Genomic DNA, 19,762 nt, shown 5'->3' on the forward strand with positions numbered 1-19,762 from the left:
TCATCCATTCATCCTCCTTCCCTTATGTCTGCCCTCATCCCCTAATCCCTTCATAATAATAATAAAAATAATAATAATAATAATGAAATGATGCCTGAGATGATTTTGGACAAACATCAGTCATATAAGAACTGCAACCAGAGTGATTTTTTGGTTCATGTCCCATCGTTATATACACCCTGGATTTTACTGAAGTCAGAGAGTGTTCACATACCATGAATCAATTTGAATGATGTGCTGTATTCAATATTAACCAGAATATTAGTTTGCCAGGTCGTTAGCTCATTCGTACATGGAAATAAAATGAATATATCAAACATAAAGGCGTTCAGTTACTTTTTTTGCTAAATTAAATGTTTTTAAGGTCAAATGAGCTTACAGGGCAAAAAATAAAATGCTGGTATTAAGAAATAAAAAAAATTGTGCGAGAAGCACCAGTGCACAGAGCAGCAGTGAAATTAATGTGAGAAATGGAAGCTGGAGTTTGAAAAATGGGTTAAATCTGACGTAAAGCAGCTAATACAAGGAGACAGTGTGGGGGAGGAGAGATTTTTAGATGAGGAAACACATTAGGAGAATGTGCGTTTACAGCCTCCAGCTTTCCAACGAGGTCACTGAGCATGGTGCGTCACATGAACACACAACTGCCCTCAACCATGGAACTGAGTCAGAGTTAATTGGTGCTGACCTGTGACTGATGGAGACACTGACATGTGCACGAGACATTTGGTCCAGTCTGTGTTGCTCATTAAGATAATTTGCAAAAGACTAGAACATTTGTAAACTGGATCCCAGATCCCCTAGCTGCTGCAGATGGATGGAGGATGGATGGAAGATATTTATTATATATATATTTATAAATGATTCATCCACTTCAACGTCAACAAAGCAGCCAAATCTTCACCAGGATCACACATTTCTCGCAGATACATCACCACCAAATGTAAGGGGCTTTTAGTGATGCATGGCTGCATGAGAACCTCCCTTTTAACCCCCCCCCCCACCCTGTGCACTGTATGCAAAATGAAGGGAGCAGCCACAATGTTCACATATTAGGTTGAATCATACATGCACAGCAAATCTGCACACACATGAACAAAGCTGAGTCTGCAGACACATGGTGGTGGCTCCATGTGACATACATAACCTACAGAGTGGGGGCGCACTCAAGCACACCTGCCTTCAATCAGCACTTTAACACACACACAAACATACACACACACACACACGCACACAAATGATCTGGGTAAAATGTGTTTAACACACAAACATAATTAATAGATCCACATTTTTCACCAAACATTTAATCACAATGCATTTAATGATGTTAACATCTGTGAAATGATATTCAGAAAAACATCACAATTTACATCAAACGACCAAATATTTAGCTAATAACGTTAACCTAAATGACAAAATATACACTTGGTTATGTTATGCTTCGCAGAATATTTTCTTTCTTATTCAAAACACGAAAAGTACAAGACTCAATTTGTTTTAGTCACCCAGCCAATGTCCGTGGGTCTGGAGGACCCACCGCATTGTTCGGTCTTTCAATCAATACAGCTACAACAATATATGAAAAAATACTTAACAGATGTTAACTTTATCCCAATAACAAGCAACATAAACAGCATATGTTTGTCATTTACCCCTGTTAAATCACATTCATGAATAAAAGTGCTTTTCGTTTTTTGTGATTAAATGCAATTAAACAAAGAAACATCAATTACAATCAAGATATGATTGGAAAAAACTAATATGAAACAAGGTTTTTAATCAGTATTGACGTTTATTTATTGAACTTAATTAGAAATTGAACACACTCATGTCAGTCTACACACGAGCCCCAATGAACAGATATAGTATCTAGAAAATATTTTTGAAGAGAGAAAATCTTTGGAAGACAATGAAGGGGAAGAGTTTAGAAAATACGAAGATCATTTTTCTATCAATTCAGAGTCTGATAGTGAGTTTGGGTTAGAAGAGAATGAGATTGACCATCTGCCAGCTATGTAAAAAGTTCATCTGCAGACAGTCCCAAATCCAGGCCAGGCCATCAGCAGCCAACATATGGATGACAAAAAAAAAACTGTCATTTTTCATCGGTTATTCCTTTTAATTGAACAACACTACAAACTTTTCCTACGAACTGATAACATCACTGAATCTTTATTAGAAATGATTATCATTACATGTTGCAACTTAATTTGGTGAATCACTACATGGAAAATAATTGAGTTTCTAAAATGCAGGAAGCTCATTACACACACTGGATTCATGAATAGCTGGTTCCAACCATTCTTGGGCCTTGGAGCTAATATTGATGTAACAGAGATTACGTTCTCTGTATTGAAACGTACAGCCATTCAAATTGCAGCAGTTTTAGTTTCAGGATTTTAGTTTCATAAATAAATAATATATTCAGTGTTTGTAACCAGGTGGTTGGTGATGTGAAGTTTTGAAACAGCATGTAGATCTTCATGTGTCTACTACTGTCCAAGTGATACCTTTTACAAATCTTCCCCAAGGGGTCAAGGATGTGTTTAGGGGAGACTTGGACTCAAATACTGGCTGTAGGATTTGGTGTTACACCGGATTTAAAGTAGCTCGCTGTCTTAAACTGGACTTAAAGTTAAAAGCTGCTCCTGACCTCTACTGGACGAAATGAGCATTACATATCATGATATGAGAGCGTTGGCTGGAAAGGAGCTACATTTCTAATGGGGTTCAAATTGTCCTGACATTTGAGGAAAGGTCATGAGGTCGTTGAAGTCAGTATAGTTGTCAGAAACTGATCCATTAGGAAGGATATGGACATTTAAGGAATGTAACTATCCTACTTGTTAAAAATACATTTCTCTGTCACAGTTGTCAAGTATGGAGGGTTTCAGAGCCGAAACTTAATATATAAAATACATAACTACAAAAATAAATACTTAAAGAAGACCTCCAGTGGGAGCTGAACATCAGTTCCCTGACCAAAAAAAGCTCAACAGAGGATGTATTTCCTGCAGCAGCTGAAGAAGTTCAACCTGCCAAAGACAATGATGGTGCACTTCTACACCTGCATCTACAGGACCTGTTTGCCTCGAGGACCCTGAGCTGTGCAGGTACGATTTTGGCTGATCCTTCCCACCCGGGTCACAAACTCTGAGGTTTGAGGTTCTTCCCTCGGGCAGGAGGCTGCACTCCATCAGGACCAAAACCGCCCGCCACAAGACCAGCTTCTTCCCGGCTACAGTTGGCCTTATCAACAAGGCCCGGGACCCCCAACAGTCTTGGACTTTTATTCCGCCCCCACACCTCAAAGGATGTGTTAAATTAACACGTATTGTATAATATTATATTGCATTATATTGCATATTGCAATTTGACACTGTTTGCATCTTGCATTTCACTTTTTACTTTACTTTTTCTATCTTTTATTTTATGTATTGTTTTTTATTGTTTTTCTTATGTGTGTTGTATTTATTGTGTTTTATGTTCATTGTATGCACCAATAATCAGAGCAATTTCCATGTAGGTGTAAACCTACTTGGCAGTAAATACATTCTGATTCTGATTCTGATTGTGATCACATGTAAAAAGGCATAGGAGTTGACATTTGCCTCCATTTGTTCAGCTACAGCAAACATTTCTACCAATGTAGCAAGCAATCCGATCCACAGGCAAGTGAGCCGCCTCCTTCTTCTTCTTCAGGTTCTTCTTGTGGATTGGTGGTTAGCAACCAGATGTGAGCTGCCATCTTGAATTAGGCAAAAGCAATACATTCAAGTTCAAGCACCAATCAGAAGCTTTATCCTGCCCCCTGGACTTTTGATGACTGAAGTTGACAGTTTATGAGTAAGTACAAATAAATAAATAAAAGTAGAAAAAAATTTGAAATATAGAAATTTATAAATAAATTCACTTTTAGGCATTTTATTATATAATTTTGTATATATTTATGTATTTATATAAGTTTTTACGTATTTATATATAGTTTTGGCACTTAAAACCATCCATACACTTGTCTCTTCTCTCCTCATGGATCTTTCAGAGAATTATAGCCACTCTCATTTTTCGAACGCGATGATACTTTCACTCCAGAGGAAACAAGAATGCAGGGTTTTTACTTATAATGGTGCATTTTCTAAATTCTTGAATCAGGAGAGCGCCTGTTGCTGTTGGTACCTGCCCCAGCCTGCCACCCCCCCTTACTCCCCCCCTTCTCTCTTTCTCTGGACGGTCTGTTCCTGACGCAGTTCCACAAAACGAGAAAGGAGACCCTGTCACTTCTGAACAGACTAATCGAGCAGCAGAGAAGTTGAGGCTCAACTTTCACCGCAACGAGGCTTCAGCTCCAGAACTTCGTTAGGCAGAGAAAGTTGTGTTCACATGCAGACATGCAGACCGGAACGCTAGACCTATCAGTCTCATTGATTGGCCTGTGGCTTGTGATTTCAGGAGCTTCGCTGGAGGCAGCGGACAACATGGAACCAAAAGAAGCAGCCTCAGTGGTGAGAGATGAATGACAAAGAATTGAAGATTATTAGAATAGTTCAATGTTTAGCTAGATTCCCTCACCAGACAACTATCACTGATCAGGTGCTGCTAGTCTGATCTGTATTCGTCTGTATGGTATAATATTAATAACACAAACAGAAGACGATCTTTTATGCTTGGGCACTGGACCATACACTTTTAGTTACTGTGATGGCACCAAAAGTTGTAGGTGTTTTGCTTTAAATAAGAAAATATTTAATATGGAAATTCCCTCAAAATATCCCCCCCCTGGGATTCATTTCATGAAACACAGGCGGTATTATAAGACTTTACATGATATCATTTTGCAGCAGCAGTTTAAGGCAGTATAAAATAAATACTTTGCGTGTGTATAGTGTATGTGTATAGTGTATTATGGGAGCACATTTCAAATTTACATCCGTCCATCCATTTTTGCTGACTTTGCTGATGCTGGCTTGCATAGCATTGGCATAGTGGTTGTAGTTTAGGGCAGCCTTGTATATAGCAGCTGACACTTTTATCTGACCTGGTAAAATATTTCCACACTGATGATTTTAGTAGAATTCGGTCAAACCGCTGCTTTAGTGCCCACATTGCAGTGTTTAGACGACTGCTTGTCAATAATAACTGCGCCCCCGGCTAGATGCGGCTTGATAGTTGCGTAGCTCTATCCGAATCTTATTTGAGGGTTGCAGTGGGGCTGGAGTCCCAAATTTAAATTCAACTTTGAAATTGAAACTTAGATTAATGAACAATCTCAGTTTCCATTCACTGTGCTGTCTAAATGAGTTGATTTGTTCCCAACAGAAACCTGTCTATCAGTCCCACTCGCTGTGTGCTGGTGAGCAGGACTATGTTGACAGGAGGAAAAGGGTCGTTCTGGAGTCTCTCCACAGCCTGGGAATCAACTGTTCTGCAGTAAGAGAGAAACCGCCCACACACTAACAACATTTCCGTCCGTCCGTGTTGGCCTGGCAAGCACCCATCAGAAAGGTTAATGCCAGGTAGTCACTCTGCTGGCTGGTGGAGTAAGGGTGTTAGGAGGAAGTGTATGTTTCTTAGTTGTTCCTCTTTGTACCTGTTGTTGCGTTTTGTCATGCCTGAGTGAGTTGTACCTTTTTGCATTGTCTCTTAATGTATGCCCTCACACCACGTCAAATATAATTTCGCCTGTTTTTACGTAAGACACTTTTGAGCAGAATTTAGACACTCACAGGAACAGAGGACTGCTGAAGCTGTATGGTTGTAAGGTAATTAATACAGTGGTAAGTTGTGTGATACGCTATCAAATTCATCACATTAATCTTACAGACCTATACAAAATACAGTCAAACAGGCGCTGCTGGTATACAGTATTCCATGATAATCCAATAATCCAGTGAATTCAAAGTCCACTCCCTGCTTCGCACCACACCCAGACAGAGTAAAGCTGATTTCAGACATGCACTGAACTCCAGAGATCCTGCTGACATTCTCCGTAAGGTCTGTGTGAATGCAAATGCTAGAGTGAGAACCTCCAGGCTTTCTCGATGTAGGAACACAGCAGGATTCACCGTGAGTGAATGATTTTATAGATTTTGTTCTAGCACCCGACAGAAAACGAGTACACATCAGATGTCAATTTTTTTTGGGGTGTTATGAGCTTACACCGGTGTCATTGTGTCGGAAACATGAAAACGTTACATCCTGCCCCTGCCTGCTGCTCCACCCCTCACCTGAACTCTCCGCAGATTTCTGTGTTGTTGTGAACATGTTCAAGGAATTTAGAGTTTATATAGCACTCAGAGACCCTGTAGCCAACAGTCACCTCATAAATATCCCAAACAATGAAGTTTATTTAATGAATAAATAATGTTGTTCTCTCCAGTATTCTACAATTCCCTTAGCCGCTGTCAGATTTACTATCTCTCCAACCAGGACTGGGTTCCCCACATCGCTCTGCTGCCCTCCGGTGGGGGTCAGAGGGCAGCCGTGGGTCTGATGGGTTGCCTCTCTCAAATGGAAAAGGAGGGTCTGCTGGACTCTCTGCTTTACATGGGAGGAGTCTCTGGGTCAACGTGGTAACAATCACAGTTTCACACTTATAATCACGTTTGTGTAACGAGAGCTGAACAGCTGCTGATGGATGATGGGACATGTCAATGTGATTATGGGATATACTTGCCTATTCTGATATTTATTTGGGGCTGGAAGAGCTACAAAAAAATACCTAATTACAGAAGTTAACTACCAAAAACAAACCATTTTATACCCAATAATGAGTTCAGTTGATGTGTTAACCTGTCTGTGTTCCTGTGATAGGTCCATGTGCGCCCTCTACAGTGACCCGCACTGGAGCGACAACATGGACAGAGCAGTGTCCCTGATGACACATCCTGGGGTCGAGCTGGAGCAGGCTCTGGCTTGGTTGGACAAGAGGTCGAAGGAGGAGCTTTTCTCTCTCTCTGATATCTGGGGGGTGTTAACCTCTGCTGGGATCATGAAACAGGTACCAGTCCAAAAACACACACACACACACACACACACACACACACACACACACACACACACACACACACACACACACACACACTTACTTCCTTTTTGGAAACACACCCTGCTACAATAATTGTACATATAGTCCTTTAGTGAAATATCTTGTTTTCATCAGATGGACTTGCGGCATCTTTCCGACGAGGCCAGCAGGAATGCCACAAACCCTTACCCAATCTACAGCGCCATAGAGAAGGGTTGCCTTTTAGATGGGCCTATAGAAGGTATATACATGCACATGCTGTGGCTTGGGAGAAAGAGTGGGTTGTCCACTAACCCAGAAGGTCTGAGATTAGATCCCGTAAAGCACTTTGAGTGGAGAAGAAAAGTGCTTAATGAATACAGACCATTTCCAGATCTTCTTCTATGCACATGTCACCGCAGGGTCTTAAGTGAATCACCCACTGAATAACATTAAGTGTGACATTCACTCTCTGTTGCGTAGGGAAATGGTTTGAGGTGAGTCCTCATGAGGCTGGATTCACAGAGCTGGGTGTCTTCGTTGAGACGTCTCTCCTGGGCAGTAAGTTTCAGAGCGGAGAGCTGCAGGAGCAGAAGCCAGAGATGGACATGATCGAGCTACAAGGTGTGTGTTTACATGTGAGAGTGATAACAGCAGGATGAATCTACAATCAGTAAATTTACAGCTCAGCACCAGCTTTTATTTTGAGGTGGGAAAAGAAAGTGTTTACTGGATGCATGAGCAGGCAACTCTTTGCCATCATGTTATCGTTATACACTTTATAACGTGACACTGGAGTTACTTTTGTGTTTTCAGTTTGTTTTACTGCCCATAAGAGTCAATTCATCTCATGATTATAATAAAATGTATGATATATTTAAAAACATTGGCTTTAAAATATGACAAAATCATATATTTGAAGGAAGGGGGAAAATTTAGTTTATTTATTAATATACCAAAATATACCTTGAGTTAAAAAAACTACTGGAAGTAGAGTTGATGAACTCAATGAAGTTAATAAATAAATATTTTTTTATACAATCTTAGAAATGTTCCTTCAAATTATCTCTGTGTAACAATAAATATTTATGGCTGAATACTAATTTTGCAGTTTTAAGAGAAATCATATTCTGTTTGAAACATAAGAGGCTCCAACAGATTTGATTGACAGTGACCCAATCATTGTTAAATATTTGACTCTCTAAATAGGCCTCGCCCTCTGAATACCAATGAGAAGAGCAAAGAGGAAATAAAGAAATTCTCTCATGCGAAACAACTCAAACTGAAACTTTGGCAGAATGATGTGTGTTCATAGGATATCATGACCCACTGTGCAACAAGTGCATATTTGCTTTTATGGATTGGCAGGAGTGTTGGTCATGCATGCATCTGAATCGGCATTTACAAACTTGTCTGTGTTGAAACTGTGCAGGTGTTCTGGGTTGTGCGTTGGCTCATGATGAGGTTATCAGAGAGTTCATCCCTCCCTGGTTGAATGGTAATCACAATCACATGTCTATACCCACACAGGAAAACAAGTAGTCACAGTATTGTGCTCCACTATAACATGTGTGAGTTGATTGTCTTTCATGCTTGCTCTCTCCCTGTTTGTGTGTGTGTGTGTGTGTTTGTTTGGCTCAGTGCCCGGACATATAGACAGGGATGCTGACGAGTACTTGCGTGTATACAACACCCTTGACAAACTATTGGCCCTAATCAGAAGTTCCACCAGGGACCCTACCACTCTTCATGCACTGAACACGCTGCAGAAAATACTAGAAGGTGATGGTCCTGCTCAGATGACTTAGTTTTACTCTTTAAATCCAGTTGTTTTGGCATCTGTAAGCTCATTTGTTAAACTGCATTGACAGTCAAAGAGGAATGTTGTCAACGTCAGATTCTTCAGTTATGTCAGTTATGTTTTTGTTTTCCTGTGATCATGTGTGATGCAATAAAGACTGCAGAGTGCCCATTCCATTCTCTGTTTTCCAGACAAGGTAAATCGTAATGATTCTTCGTTGCTTGAGTCAAAGAATATGGAGGAAAGAAAAATGATTTTTCAGCATTTGAGTCTTGAGCTGCTGGAGGCAGTAGACACCTGGAGCCAAAGTGTGGAGAATGGTCAGTGTGAAAGTATTGTAGATATACTAACTTTATTTACTTGATTGAAATGAGATTTTAATGCATCTATTTGTTCTCCATGTGTTTCTCCCAGCATCTGTTATCCCTAAGAAAGTCCTTCCCCTGATTATGAAGTGGGAGTGGGGAACAACCAGGAACTTCCTCTACCAACACAAAGGTGAGAAGACAGACGTCATAAGCAACTATAAGAAAGAAGTTGAGTAATGCTTGAGTTGAGTCACTGTCACACTATGGTTTCCATCAGCTGTTTTCTGTGAAAAAGATACAAAACACTGCACAAAACTAGTACAACTCTTAAGAGCGGAAGTTAGTGGACAGCAAAACAGAGCTAGAGAAAAATATTGATTTTACATTTCTCACGACATGCCCCGAAACGTGACTCAAGTTTAATCTTAATGTTGCTATGTCAACTGGAATTGACTGTTGAATAAGGGGAAGTAAATGTTACCTCTCTTCCATTATGATCCCTCCCATGGAGGTATAACACGTTTACTGGTGACAATAGACTGTAAATGAAGATGAAGACACATCTCCACTCCCGCCCACTTTCCAATTTATCCTGTAATTCAACCGTGCCATCATGGATCGTAATCGTGGTGTCAGCTGATCAAGTACTATGATTAGAAAAAGTCTGCTTGCTATGCAATATGCTATATGCACAAACATGAGTTCAGTTACACGCAGCCTCTATAGCACCAATGCACTTGCAGTTTTCTACTTTGTTTGTTTTTCCTTACTCTTGTTGAGGGTGAAGGACAGAGGACGTTGCACCTTGTTAAGCCCTAGTTTCACACTGTTGCATAGCATCCAATGGGTTATTATAAGCAAACTTAGCAGAATAAATAATAAAAGATTTGCTTTAAACAGTGATGATGGTTAAAAAAAAATGTTGTGGGCCAGATGCTCCAGCTTGCCTTGGTGCCAAAGAAAGATTCCACCTGGTCGATGCCGGGCTGCTGATCAATGTTGCCTACCCTCCTTTTCTGGGAGAGAAGAGAGACATTGACCTCATTATCGTACCGGAGTACAGCGCTGGAAACATGTTTGAGGTAATGTAAAGTGTGTGTGTGTGTGTGTGTGTGTGTGTGTGTGTGTGTGTGTGTGTGTGTGTGTGTGTGTGTGTGTGTGTGTGTGTGTGTGTGTGTGTGTGTGTGTGTGTGTGTGTGTGTGTGTGTGTGTGTGTTTCTATACTCATCAGCCTGGGGCATTGTTTTAAACCATGGGCTTAATTAATAACGAATGGTAAATGGTTTTGTATTTTGTATTTATATAGCGCTTTTCTAGACTTGATGACCAGTCAAAGTGCTTTACAGTACAGTTGAACATTCACCCAATCTCACACACATTCATACAGTGCATCTATTTGCAGCACTTTGTTGTTCTATGGGGGGGCAGTTCAGGGTTCAGCATCTTGCCCAAGGACACTTCGGCATGCTGATGGGGAAGACTGGGGATCGAACAGCCGACCTTCAGGTTCGAGGATGACCACTCGACCCCTCAGCCACAGCCGCCCCTAACCGTTATGTCACTTTGCTCTGCACCTTCATACGCTATATCAAAACTGATTACACAATGTCAACAAAAACAATTCTGATTCCAAATCGTATCATCTTACAGAAATTGTATTTTTTAATAAGTTAAGTTAAATTTAAATGTTGACATTTCTACATGCTCAATGAACACTGGGCTAGGCTGGGCCAGTGAAGGATCTGCCCATTGGAGCCTCTGTTTGTTGCTGATGAAAGGCCGCACTTGAAGGAGCCTTCAAAAAGGGAAGGCCTAGTTGGCCACTTTGACGCAATCGTTCAATTGTAGCCTCCAAAGGTAGCAGCCCCTGAATGGAGATACAGCTACTGTCAGTCGCTTCACTGTAAGACAGGATATAATAAGTCCAAATACTATAAAATTCCAAAAGGTCCAAACAGAAGATTTCTCAAAATAAACCAAAAGTCCTCAACAGACATTAAAAGTCCACATCAAGCTCCAAGCTCCATAACAAGTCCAAAAAACTCTCGGGGCAGAATAATGACATTATGACAAAGTGGTACCATAGATTTATGAATTAAAGGATAACAGAATTATAAACTATGGCTTACTAGTCGTTTGTGGCACAATCAACAAGTTGAAGGCTGTAAAACCATGTGAAGCACCGCTGTTCGCTGCTCCGCTCTCCTCAGACTCTGACTCTGGCCAGAGACTATGCTGCTGAGGTAAAGAAGCCTTTCCCCGAGATAGACGATCAGGTCCTGGAGGAGAGAGAGTGGCCAAAGGACTGCTACGTGTTCGAGGGAAAAGAGAAAGAGCCTACAATCGTTTACATGCCGCTCTTCAATAGACGGAACTGCCAAGGTCTGTGACGCACACATATACACACTTGCAGATTTGTCGTAATGATTTTTCATCTTCGATTCAAAACTGCTTATAAACATAATTTAAACTTCAATGGACAGAAACAAGATGAGCTGTGTTTTTTATGGTTTAGTATGGAAACAGTTTGTTTCCTGTGTTAAATGAAATAGCTTCTAGATTCAATAGGTTAGCTCAAATACAACTTTACAGAGCAATGTTATGAATGTCTTTCTCTCTTGGGGCCACTTCTACTTTGTATTGTGTTTACAGGTTTCCAGGTCAGACCTTGTAGATTCTCCCAGACAAACCAAATAGATAGAAATGAATACAAATTATCCCTTGGCACAAGTTGTGTTACTTACTAATATCTTTGTGAATTTAGCAAGCTGTCATAGAAGAGCAGGGTCTCTTTTGATTAGAGCCTTATAAGCCTTCACTGTTTTCTATAGATGCAAATGAGGTCGATGCAAAGATGGAGGAGTTCTCCACTTTCCAGGGTCCTTTCAGTGAGGCCAAGATCAAGTTTATGTTGGAGACTGCAGAAGCTAACATGAAGAACAACAAGGAACTTCTGCTGAGGGAGATAAACAAGGCCGTTCTCCGTCGTCAGAACAAGAGGTGAGGTTTGGCCGGAGTGTTACAGGAGGGATTGTCAAGCGAAACAACGAGTGACACAACACCTCCTTTAACATGATGATGATGATGATGATGATGATGATGATGATGATGATGATGAACAGAATAAAAGTTTTACAGTACGTTAGTTATAGGTATCTCTAGATAAATTAATCATATTAAATTAACATGAGATCAATCTGGCATTATATTTGAACCCACAGTTCATTTAAATTAAGCCAATGGAATTCTTCAGGCAAAGTATTCCCTGTTAAGAAAGCTCTTTATCTGTTTTTCTCAGACTAACCTCCTATGATATTCATGAATTATCTTCGTACTTGAGAGGAAATTCTAAGTATGATTAAATTGGTGTATGCCAAATATTCTCTTCAAATGCTTATACTACTTCAGAACAAATCTGTGTGTAAGATTGGTTCTCGCTTGAGTGTGCCCAGTTCACGTCATAACCTGTTCATCACTGTCTGTCTGAGACAGAGGGAGAGAGAGATGTGAATAGCTGATGAATATTTATCGGATTTTATTGAAATTGTGTCTTTTTCTCTTTTTGTCTCCCTTCAAGGAAGTCTGTGCTGAACAATCCATAATAATAAATAATTATGACTCAATCTCTGACTTCATCTCATTGAAGAGTTGAAGGAGAAGAATCTCTCAGACAGACACAGGAGGCTGAAGAAGCACTAATCGCACCAACATGGGCAATACAGAATCATGTAATGATGTCTGCTAAGATGGCTGACACTAAATAAATGTTGGTTGCATGTGTGAAAATAATTGGCTTCAAGAGTTTACTGCACTGCACATACATAATTGGTTTGAGGACAAAATCGTATAATTTCAAGGATAACACAACAAATTGGTTGAGAACCAATCCAATGATGGATAGGGTTATGGTTCACGTAGATAATGCTATTACATTTATTTCATAAATACATTGCAGCAACAGAACATATTAAGAGTTTGGCAACCAGGCTCAGACTTCATCAATTTATCAATTTACCAGAAGATTACATCAATCTTGTATGTTCTATATATGTGTGAATATACAGTGCTGTGAAAAATTATTTGCCCCTTTTTTTTTTTTTTGGCAATTTTGTCACACTTAATGATTAAGATCATCAAACAAATTCTAATGTTAGACAAAGATAACCCGAGTAAATACAAAGTGCAGTTTTTAAATCATGATTTCACTTATTAAGGGAAAAAAGCTATCCAGACCTACCTGGTTCTTTGTGAAAAAGTAATCGCCCCCTAAAATTAATAACTCGTTGTGCCACCCTTGGCGGCAACAACTGCAATCAAGCATTTGCGATAACGGGCAATGAGTCTTACACATCGCTGTGGAGGAATTTTGCCCACTCTTCTTTTCAGAATAGATTTAATTCAGCCACATTGTAGGGTTTATAATGTAAACGGCTTGTTTAGGGTCATGCCACAGCATCTCAACCGGATTTAAGTCTGGACTTTGACTAGGCCACTAAGAGGTGGACTTGCTGGTGTCTTTTGGATCATTGTCCTGCTGCATAACCCAAGTGCGCTTTGAGGTCACAAACTGATGGCCGGACATCAGGGTTTTCTGGTAGAGAGCAGAATTCATGGTCCCATCAATTATGGCAAGTCGTCCAGGTCCTGAAGCTGCAAAGGACCCCACTACCACCACCATGTTGGACTGTTGTTATGATGTTGTTTTTATGAAATGCTGTATTGGTCAGCAGTGGCTTTCGCTGTGGAACTCTCCCATTGAGGCCATTTTTGCCCAGTCTATTTCTTGTTGAATCACGAACACTGACCATAACTGAGGCAAGTGAGGCCTGCAGTTCCTTGGATGTTGTTCTGGGATCTTTTATGACCTCCTGGATGAGTCGTCGATGTGCTCTTGGTATAATTCTGGTAGGCCGGCCCCTTATGGGAAGGTTCACCACTGTTCCAAGTCTTCTCCATATGTGGATAAGGGCTCTCACCGTGGTTCAATGAAGTCCCAAAGCCTTAGAAATGGCTTCGTAATCCTTTGCAGACTGATACATGTCAATTACTTTGTGTCTCATCTGTTTTTAATTTCTTTAGATCGCGGCATGATTTGTTGCTTTTTAAGTGATTTCTTTATTCAACAGGTCTCGCAGTAATCATGCCTGGGTGTGGCTAGTGAAATTGAATTCAGCTTTCCCAAAAAATGTCTGATTCACAGTTCATTCATGATTCATCATGGGGTGCAATTACTTTTTCACATAGGGCCAGGTAGGTTTGGATTGCTTTTTCCCCTTAATAAATGAAATCATCATTTAAAACTTTATTTTATATTAACTCTGGTTATCTTTGTCTAATATAAAAATTGGGTTAATGATCTGAAAATTGAAGTATGACAAATATGCAAAAACATAAGAAACCAGGAAGGGGGCAAATACTTTTTTACAGCACTGTATATATAAAAGTCAATGGAAACCAAAATCATTAACCCATTGAGAGCTGGATTCAAATCCACATGGAAAATCAAAGTAAACAATTTAAAGGGCCCATATTGTGTAAAATAAATTTTCTGGGCTTTTATCCTCAAAGTAAGAAAACAGTCACTCCGCAGACTTTTTCACTCAGTCCATTCTAAGAAATGTATAATTGAAACATCTTGTTTCGTACATCCTCCCCCATATGAGTCATACGGGATCTCTCTCAGACCCATCCTCCCAGCATACTTGTTGCTGAGTTAGCAGCTTGTTCGTTACCGGAGGCTAACCACAACAAACAACACTGAAGAAACATTGCAGCGTGGCGGAATGCAAGGAAGAGAATGTGTCCATGCACATCCTCCTAAGAACGTTACTGTTAGAGACCATCGGTTAAACGCTTTATTTGTTTTGACATGCCCTGTTGATGTGCTCACTACGGATGAAAGTCTACATTACTTCGTATTGAAACTCCATTGAGAAACTAACCCTAACCCTAACCCTTGTAACTGGGGACCTTACTCCTACATTGGCCGACTGTCCTGCTAAAACTTGAACAAACATGAGGACGGTGTAACTTACCGTTAAGAAACATCCTGTTGTAACGGACTGTGAGTATGTGGCTGGTTTTCTAAAGCTGTATCCAACATAACAACGTGTCTTTCAGCTGTGTTTCCCAGAGAGAGTCAATGCTCCAGAATGAGACCGGTGATAGGCCTGGTCGCACAACTCAGAATGTGACCCAGTAGTGTGTATGGCCCCCGTCGGCCGTTATGCACTCTCAACAACGTGTGGTCATCCTCCTGATGAGTTGGACCAGAGGGACACATATGTGAGAATGCTGTTCATCGACTACAGTTCAGCATTCAACACCATCGTGCCCCTGAAGCTCGTCACCAAGCTCAGAGACCTTGGGCTCAACATCGCCCTCCGTGAGTGGATACTGACCTTCCTGACGGGCAGACCACAGGCGCTGTGGATCGGCAGCACCACATCCTCCACCCTGACTCTCAACACCGGTGCCCCCCAGGGCTGCATGCTCAGTCCGCTTCTGTACTCCCTGTTCACGCATGACTGCGTGGCCACCCACAGCTCCAACACCATCGTTAAGTTTGCTGATGACACCACTGTCATAGGCCTGATCACTGGCGACGATGAGAAGGCCTACAGAGAGGAGGTCAGAGCCCTGACATCTTGGTGCCAGGACAACAACCTCCATCTCAACGTCAGCAAAACGAAGGAGCTGATCGTGGACTACAGGAAGAGACGAGGAGAAGAACACGCCCCCCTCTCCATCAACGGGGGGCGTGTGCTTCGCGCCCAGCGGTGTTGGAAGAAAAGCAGCCGGATTATTACAGAACCCTTTCACCCCAGCCATAAACATTTTTGCCTGCTGCCATCTGGCCGATGGTACCCATAAGCATCCGGGCCCGCATCACCAGGCTCAGAGACAGTTTCATCCCCCAGGCCATAAGACTTTTAAACTCCTCTCCGTGACATATCTGCATCTTATTTTATTGTATAGGTTGTAATTACTTGAGCATTGTTAGAAGAGAGCCTGAGACTCAAGCATTTCACTGCCAGCGACTGCTTAATGTTATTGTTGTGCATTTGACAATTAAAAAATCTTGAATCTTGAATCTTGAATCTTGGATGGTGTCCTTGGGGATCTCCTCCCAGACTTGGATCAGGGAATCAGCAAGCTCCTGGACAGCAGTGTTGCCAACTCCTCAGTAAGGAAAGTATCTTTTGGCTGTCCTAAAAGCCGCTAGATGTCGCTAAATGACGTCATCGCCTAAATTACATAATGTAATGGTCGCTATAGGACGTACAGAAAGTGAGAAAAAAACACCCTAAATATGTTTAGAATTTAAAAAAGCTTTCTTCTACAGAAGCGTATTACATTCACTTCACAAAAAAAATATTCTGTTTTTCTGGGATAATTATTTCGGAAATTCCGAGACAAATGTAGCCTGACGTTGTCAGACTCACAATTCTAGTCAGAATGTGAGTCTGAGACCGCTCCATTGGGCTGTGATTATGGGGTGTGTTTCAACTGACCAGGAACTTAAAATTCCTCTTCGCTCAATTGGATAGACCTACAACCAATCAGAGCAACGTAGTATTGACATATGTTAAGCGGCGCATTGTGAGTTATTTACTAATGCTGGGTTCACACCGGACGCTGAAGCGATGCTGAAGCGATGCTTCAGCGCAGCGCCAAGCCTTAAATAACAGCTGGCTCCCATCCACTCCCATGTTAAAACTTTGTGCGGGTCACATCGGAGGCTGAAGCACCGCGCTGCGGCAAGGCTGCCTCGCGCCGTGCAGCGATCGTTTTTGCGCTTGACGCGAGCGCACCAGGAAACACACTGCAAAACGATTTTAAACTATATTGATGACATATTTTATATGATATAAATCATCAAATATGCATCCCATACTTTGAAGTCCTCTTCTGTTGTCCTGGAGTTTTAATTCGACCAATGACATTATTAAATGTCCCCCTCTGCCCATCCACTACAGCCACACAAGCAGTGAAACAGATAAAAAGAGAGAGAGGGGGCTACGTATTCTCCACATAGGCTTGAGTGGAGAATACGTAATTTACCCTCGACATTCGACATTTAACGGAGCAAACAGCGAAGTTCTTCAACATGGATGACATTAAATTAATAATTGAAGTGGAGAAGTGCAGTGAGTGGTATGATCCTCGGAACATGTTGTAGAAAGAAAGACAAATGTTGGGACGCTGTAGCTTAATGTTGGAGCAACAAGTAAGTATATGCTTTTAATCTACTGGATCAACGGGTGATATTATTAGCACTGCCCGGTGGTTCAGCGTCGCTTCAGTGTCCGGTGTGAAGAGCCAAACGCCGGCGCGATAGGGATTAGCTCGGTGCTTTGGCGTGGCCTCCACGTTCTCTGTTCCTCTTTCAAAATGAATGCACTGACGATGTCTTCTAAAACAGACTCAATGGCAGCATCTACACATCTCAGCTCTCCAGCGGCAGGCATGTTTGTTGAAAACGAATTCAACCCAAGGACACTTTGATGACGTGGTTGATTACGTTACCGTTGATCATCTGTCCATCATCGTATAAAGCCCGCCCTAACAATCTGATTGGCCCGGTCGGGCATAATATCTCCCCAACGGAGCGACTCCAGACCGAACTTCCTGACCTCAAATGTTGTGGGCGGGGCTAAGTTCGTCTGGCATCCAGGCTAAGACAAATGCCAAGAAAAATAAAAAATAAAAGTGAATGCATTACACTTCCGTATTCTTCTGTTAATTCTTTTTTCTTTTTTATCTGGCCTTTGAAATAGGCCATCACTTCTCAAAATAACTTCATGACTTTAATGAAGGCTGTTATGTGGGGTGGAACTTCTAGATCTAGGTCCAACCCTCCTCCTTTGATGTGCCGCAGGATGATGTGCACAGCAGGATGAAGTGCGCCAGGACAATGTGCTCCGCAGGATGAAGTGTGCCGCAGGACGATGTGCGCCGCAGGACAATGTGAGCCGCAGGACGATGTGCGCCTATGTGCGCCCCAGGATGATGTGCGCCGATGATATGCGCTGCACGATGATGTGCGGTGATGATGTGCGCCGCAGGACGATTTGCGCCGCAAGATGATGTGCGCTGCAGGACAATGTGCGCTGCATGATGATGTGCTGTGATGATGTGCGTCGCAGGATGATGTGCGCCGCACGATGATGAGGGTGATGATGATATGCGCCGCAGGATGATGTGCGCTTCACGATGATGTGCGGTGATAATGTGCGCTGCGGGATAATGTACGCCGCATGATTAGGTGCTCTGCAGGATGATGTGCGGTGATGATGTGCGCCGCAGGATGATGTACAATGCACGATGATGTGCGCCGCATGATGATGTGGGTGATGATGATATGCGATGCAGGATGATATAAAAAAATTAAAAATAAAAGTGAATGCAATACGCTTCCGTATTCTTCTGTTGATTATTTTTTTTTTTTATCTTGCCATTGAAATAGGCCATCACTTCTCAAAATAATAACTGATAAACGACTTTAATGCTGTATCTAGACCCACATACTAAAATCGATTTTGTCCAGTATTGTTAAATGTTAGAATATCAAATTTAATCAAAAGGCTGTTATGTGGGGTGGAACTTCTAGATCTAGGTCCAACCCTCCTCCTTTGATGTGCGCAGCATGATGATGTGCACCGCAGGATGAACTGTGCCGCAGGATGAACTGTGCGGCAGGATGATGTGTACCGCATGATGATGTGCGCAGCAGGACGATGTGCGCCGCAGGACAAAGTGCGTGCAGGTTGATGTGTGCTGCAGGACGATGTGCGCCGCAGGAGGAAGTGCGGCGCATGATGATGTGCGCCGCAGGAAGATGTGCACCACAGGATGATGTGCACCGCAGGATGAGGTGCTCCGCACGATGAGGTGCACTGCAGGATGAAGCGCGTTGATGAAATGCACTGCAGGATGATTTGCGCTGCAGGATGATGTGCACCGCAGGATGAGGTGCTCCGCACGATGAGGTGCACTGCAGGATGAAGCGCGTTGATGAAATGCACTGCAGGATGATTTGCGCTGCAGGATGATGTGCGCCATAGGATGATGTGCACTGCACGATGAGGTGCGCCGCTCAATGAGGTGCGCCGCAGGACGATGTGCGCCGCCGGATGATGTGCGCCGCAAGATGATGTGCGCCGCACGATGATGTGCGCCGCACGATGATGTGCGCCGCAGGTTGATGTGGGTGATGATGATGTGCGCCACAGGATGTTGTGCACTGCACAATGATGTGGGTGAGGATGTGCGCCGCTGGATGATGTGCGTGGCAGGATGATGTGCGCTGCAAGATGATTTGCACAGCAAGATTGTGTGTGCAGCAGGATGATGTGCGAAGCAGGATGATGTTCGCTGCATGATGAGGTGGGCCGCGCGATGAGGTGCGCCGCAGGATGATATGCGCTACACGATGAGGTGGGCCACACGATGAGGTGCGCCGCAGGATGATGTGCACCGCACGATGATGTGCACCGCAGGATGAAGTGCGCAGCAGGATGAAGTGCGCAGCAGGATTATGTGCACTCACTGCAGCTGGGACTTCTGCGCAAGGCTACTGGACAAGTCTGTGGAGGTACTTGGCGGCATCAGATACAGCGATACATAATGTCCCATAGGTGCTCAATT

At 42.3% G+C, this 19,762-nt stretch overlaps 1 protein-coding gene across 2 annotated transcripts; it reads left to right on the forward strand.

The window, feature by feature from the left end:
- The first annotated feature begins 4,236 nt into the window (after positions 1–4,236).
- LOC133970349 (cytosolic phospholipase A2 gamma-like) lies at positions 4,237–15,347 on the forward strand. Of its 2 annotated transcripts, none has more exons than XM_062407131.1 (14): positions 4,237–4,502; positions 5,317–5,427; positions 6,427–6,569; positions 6,811–6,997; positions 7,160–7,265; positions 7,487–7,627; positions 8,436–8,501; positions 8,645–8,785; positions 8,996–9,124; positions 9,219–9,302; positions 10,046–10,194; positions 11,323–11,494; positions 11,944–12,112; positions 15,233–15,347. In XM_062407131.1, exons 1-14 carry the CDS (start codon positions 4,389–4,391, stop codon positions 15,312–15,314), a joined length of 1,794 nt encoding a protein of 597 aa, XP_062263115.1. In that variant the 5' UTR covers positions 4,237–4,388; the 3' UTR covers positions 15,315–15,347. The 2 variants fall into 2 exon arrangements, with proteins under 2 accessions (XP_062263115.1, XP_062263116.1); XM_062407132.1 differs by lacking the exon at positions 15,233–15,347 and adding an exon at positions 12,690–13,223 and having other exon boundaries at positions 4,238–4,502.
- Positions 15,348–19,762: the final 4,415 nt, after the last annotated feature.

Source organism: Platichthys flesus, chromosome 16 (assembly GCF_949316205.1).
Source record: "Platichthys flesus chromosome 16, fPlaFle2.1, whole genome shotgun sequence".
Taxonomy (NCBI): domain Eukaryota; kingdom Metazoa; phylum Chordata; class Actinopteri; order Pleuronectiformes; family Pleuronectidae; genus Platichthys; species Platichthys flesus.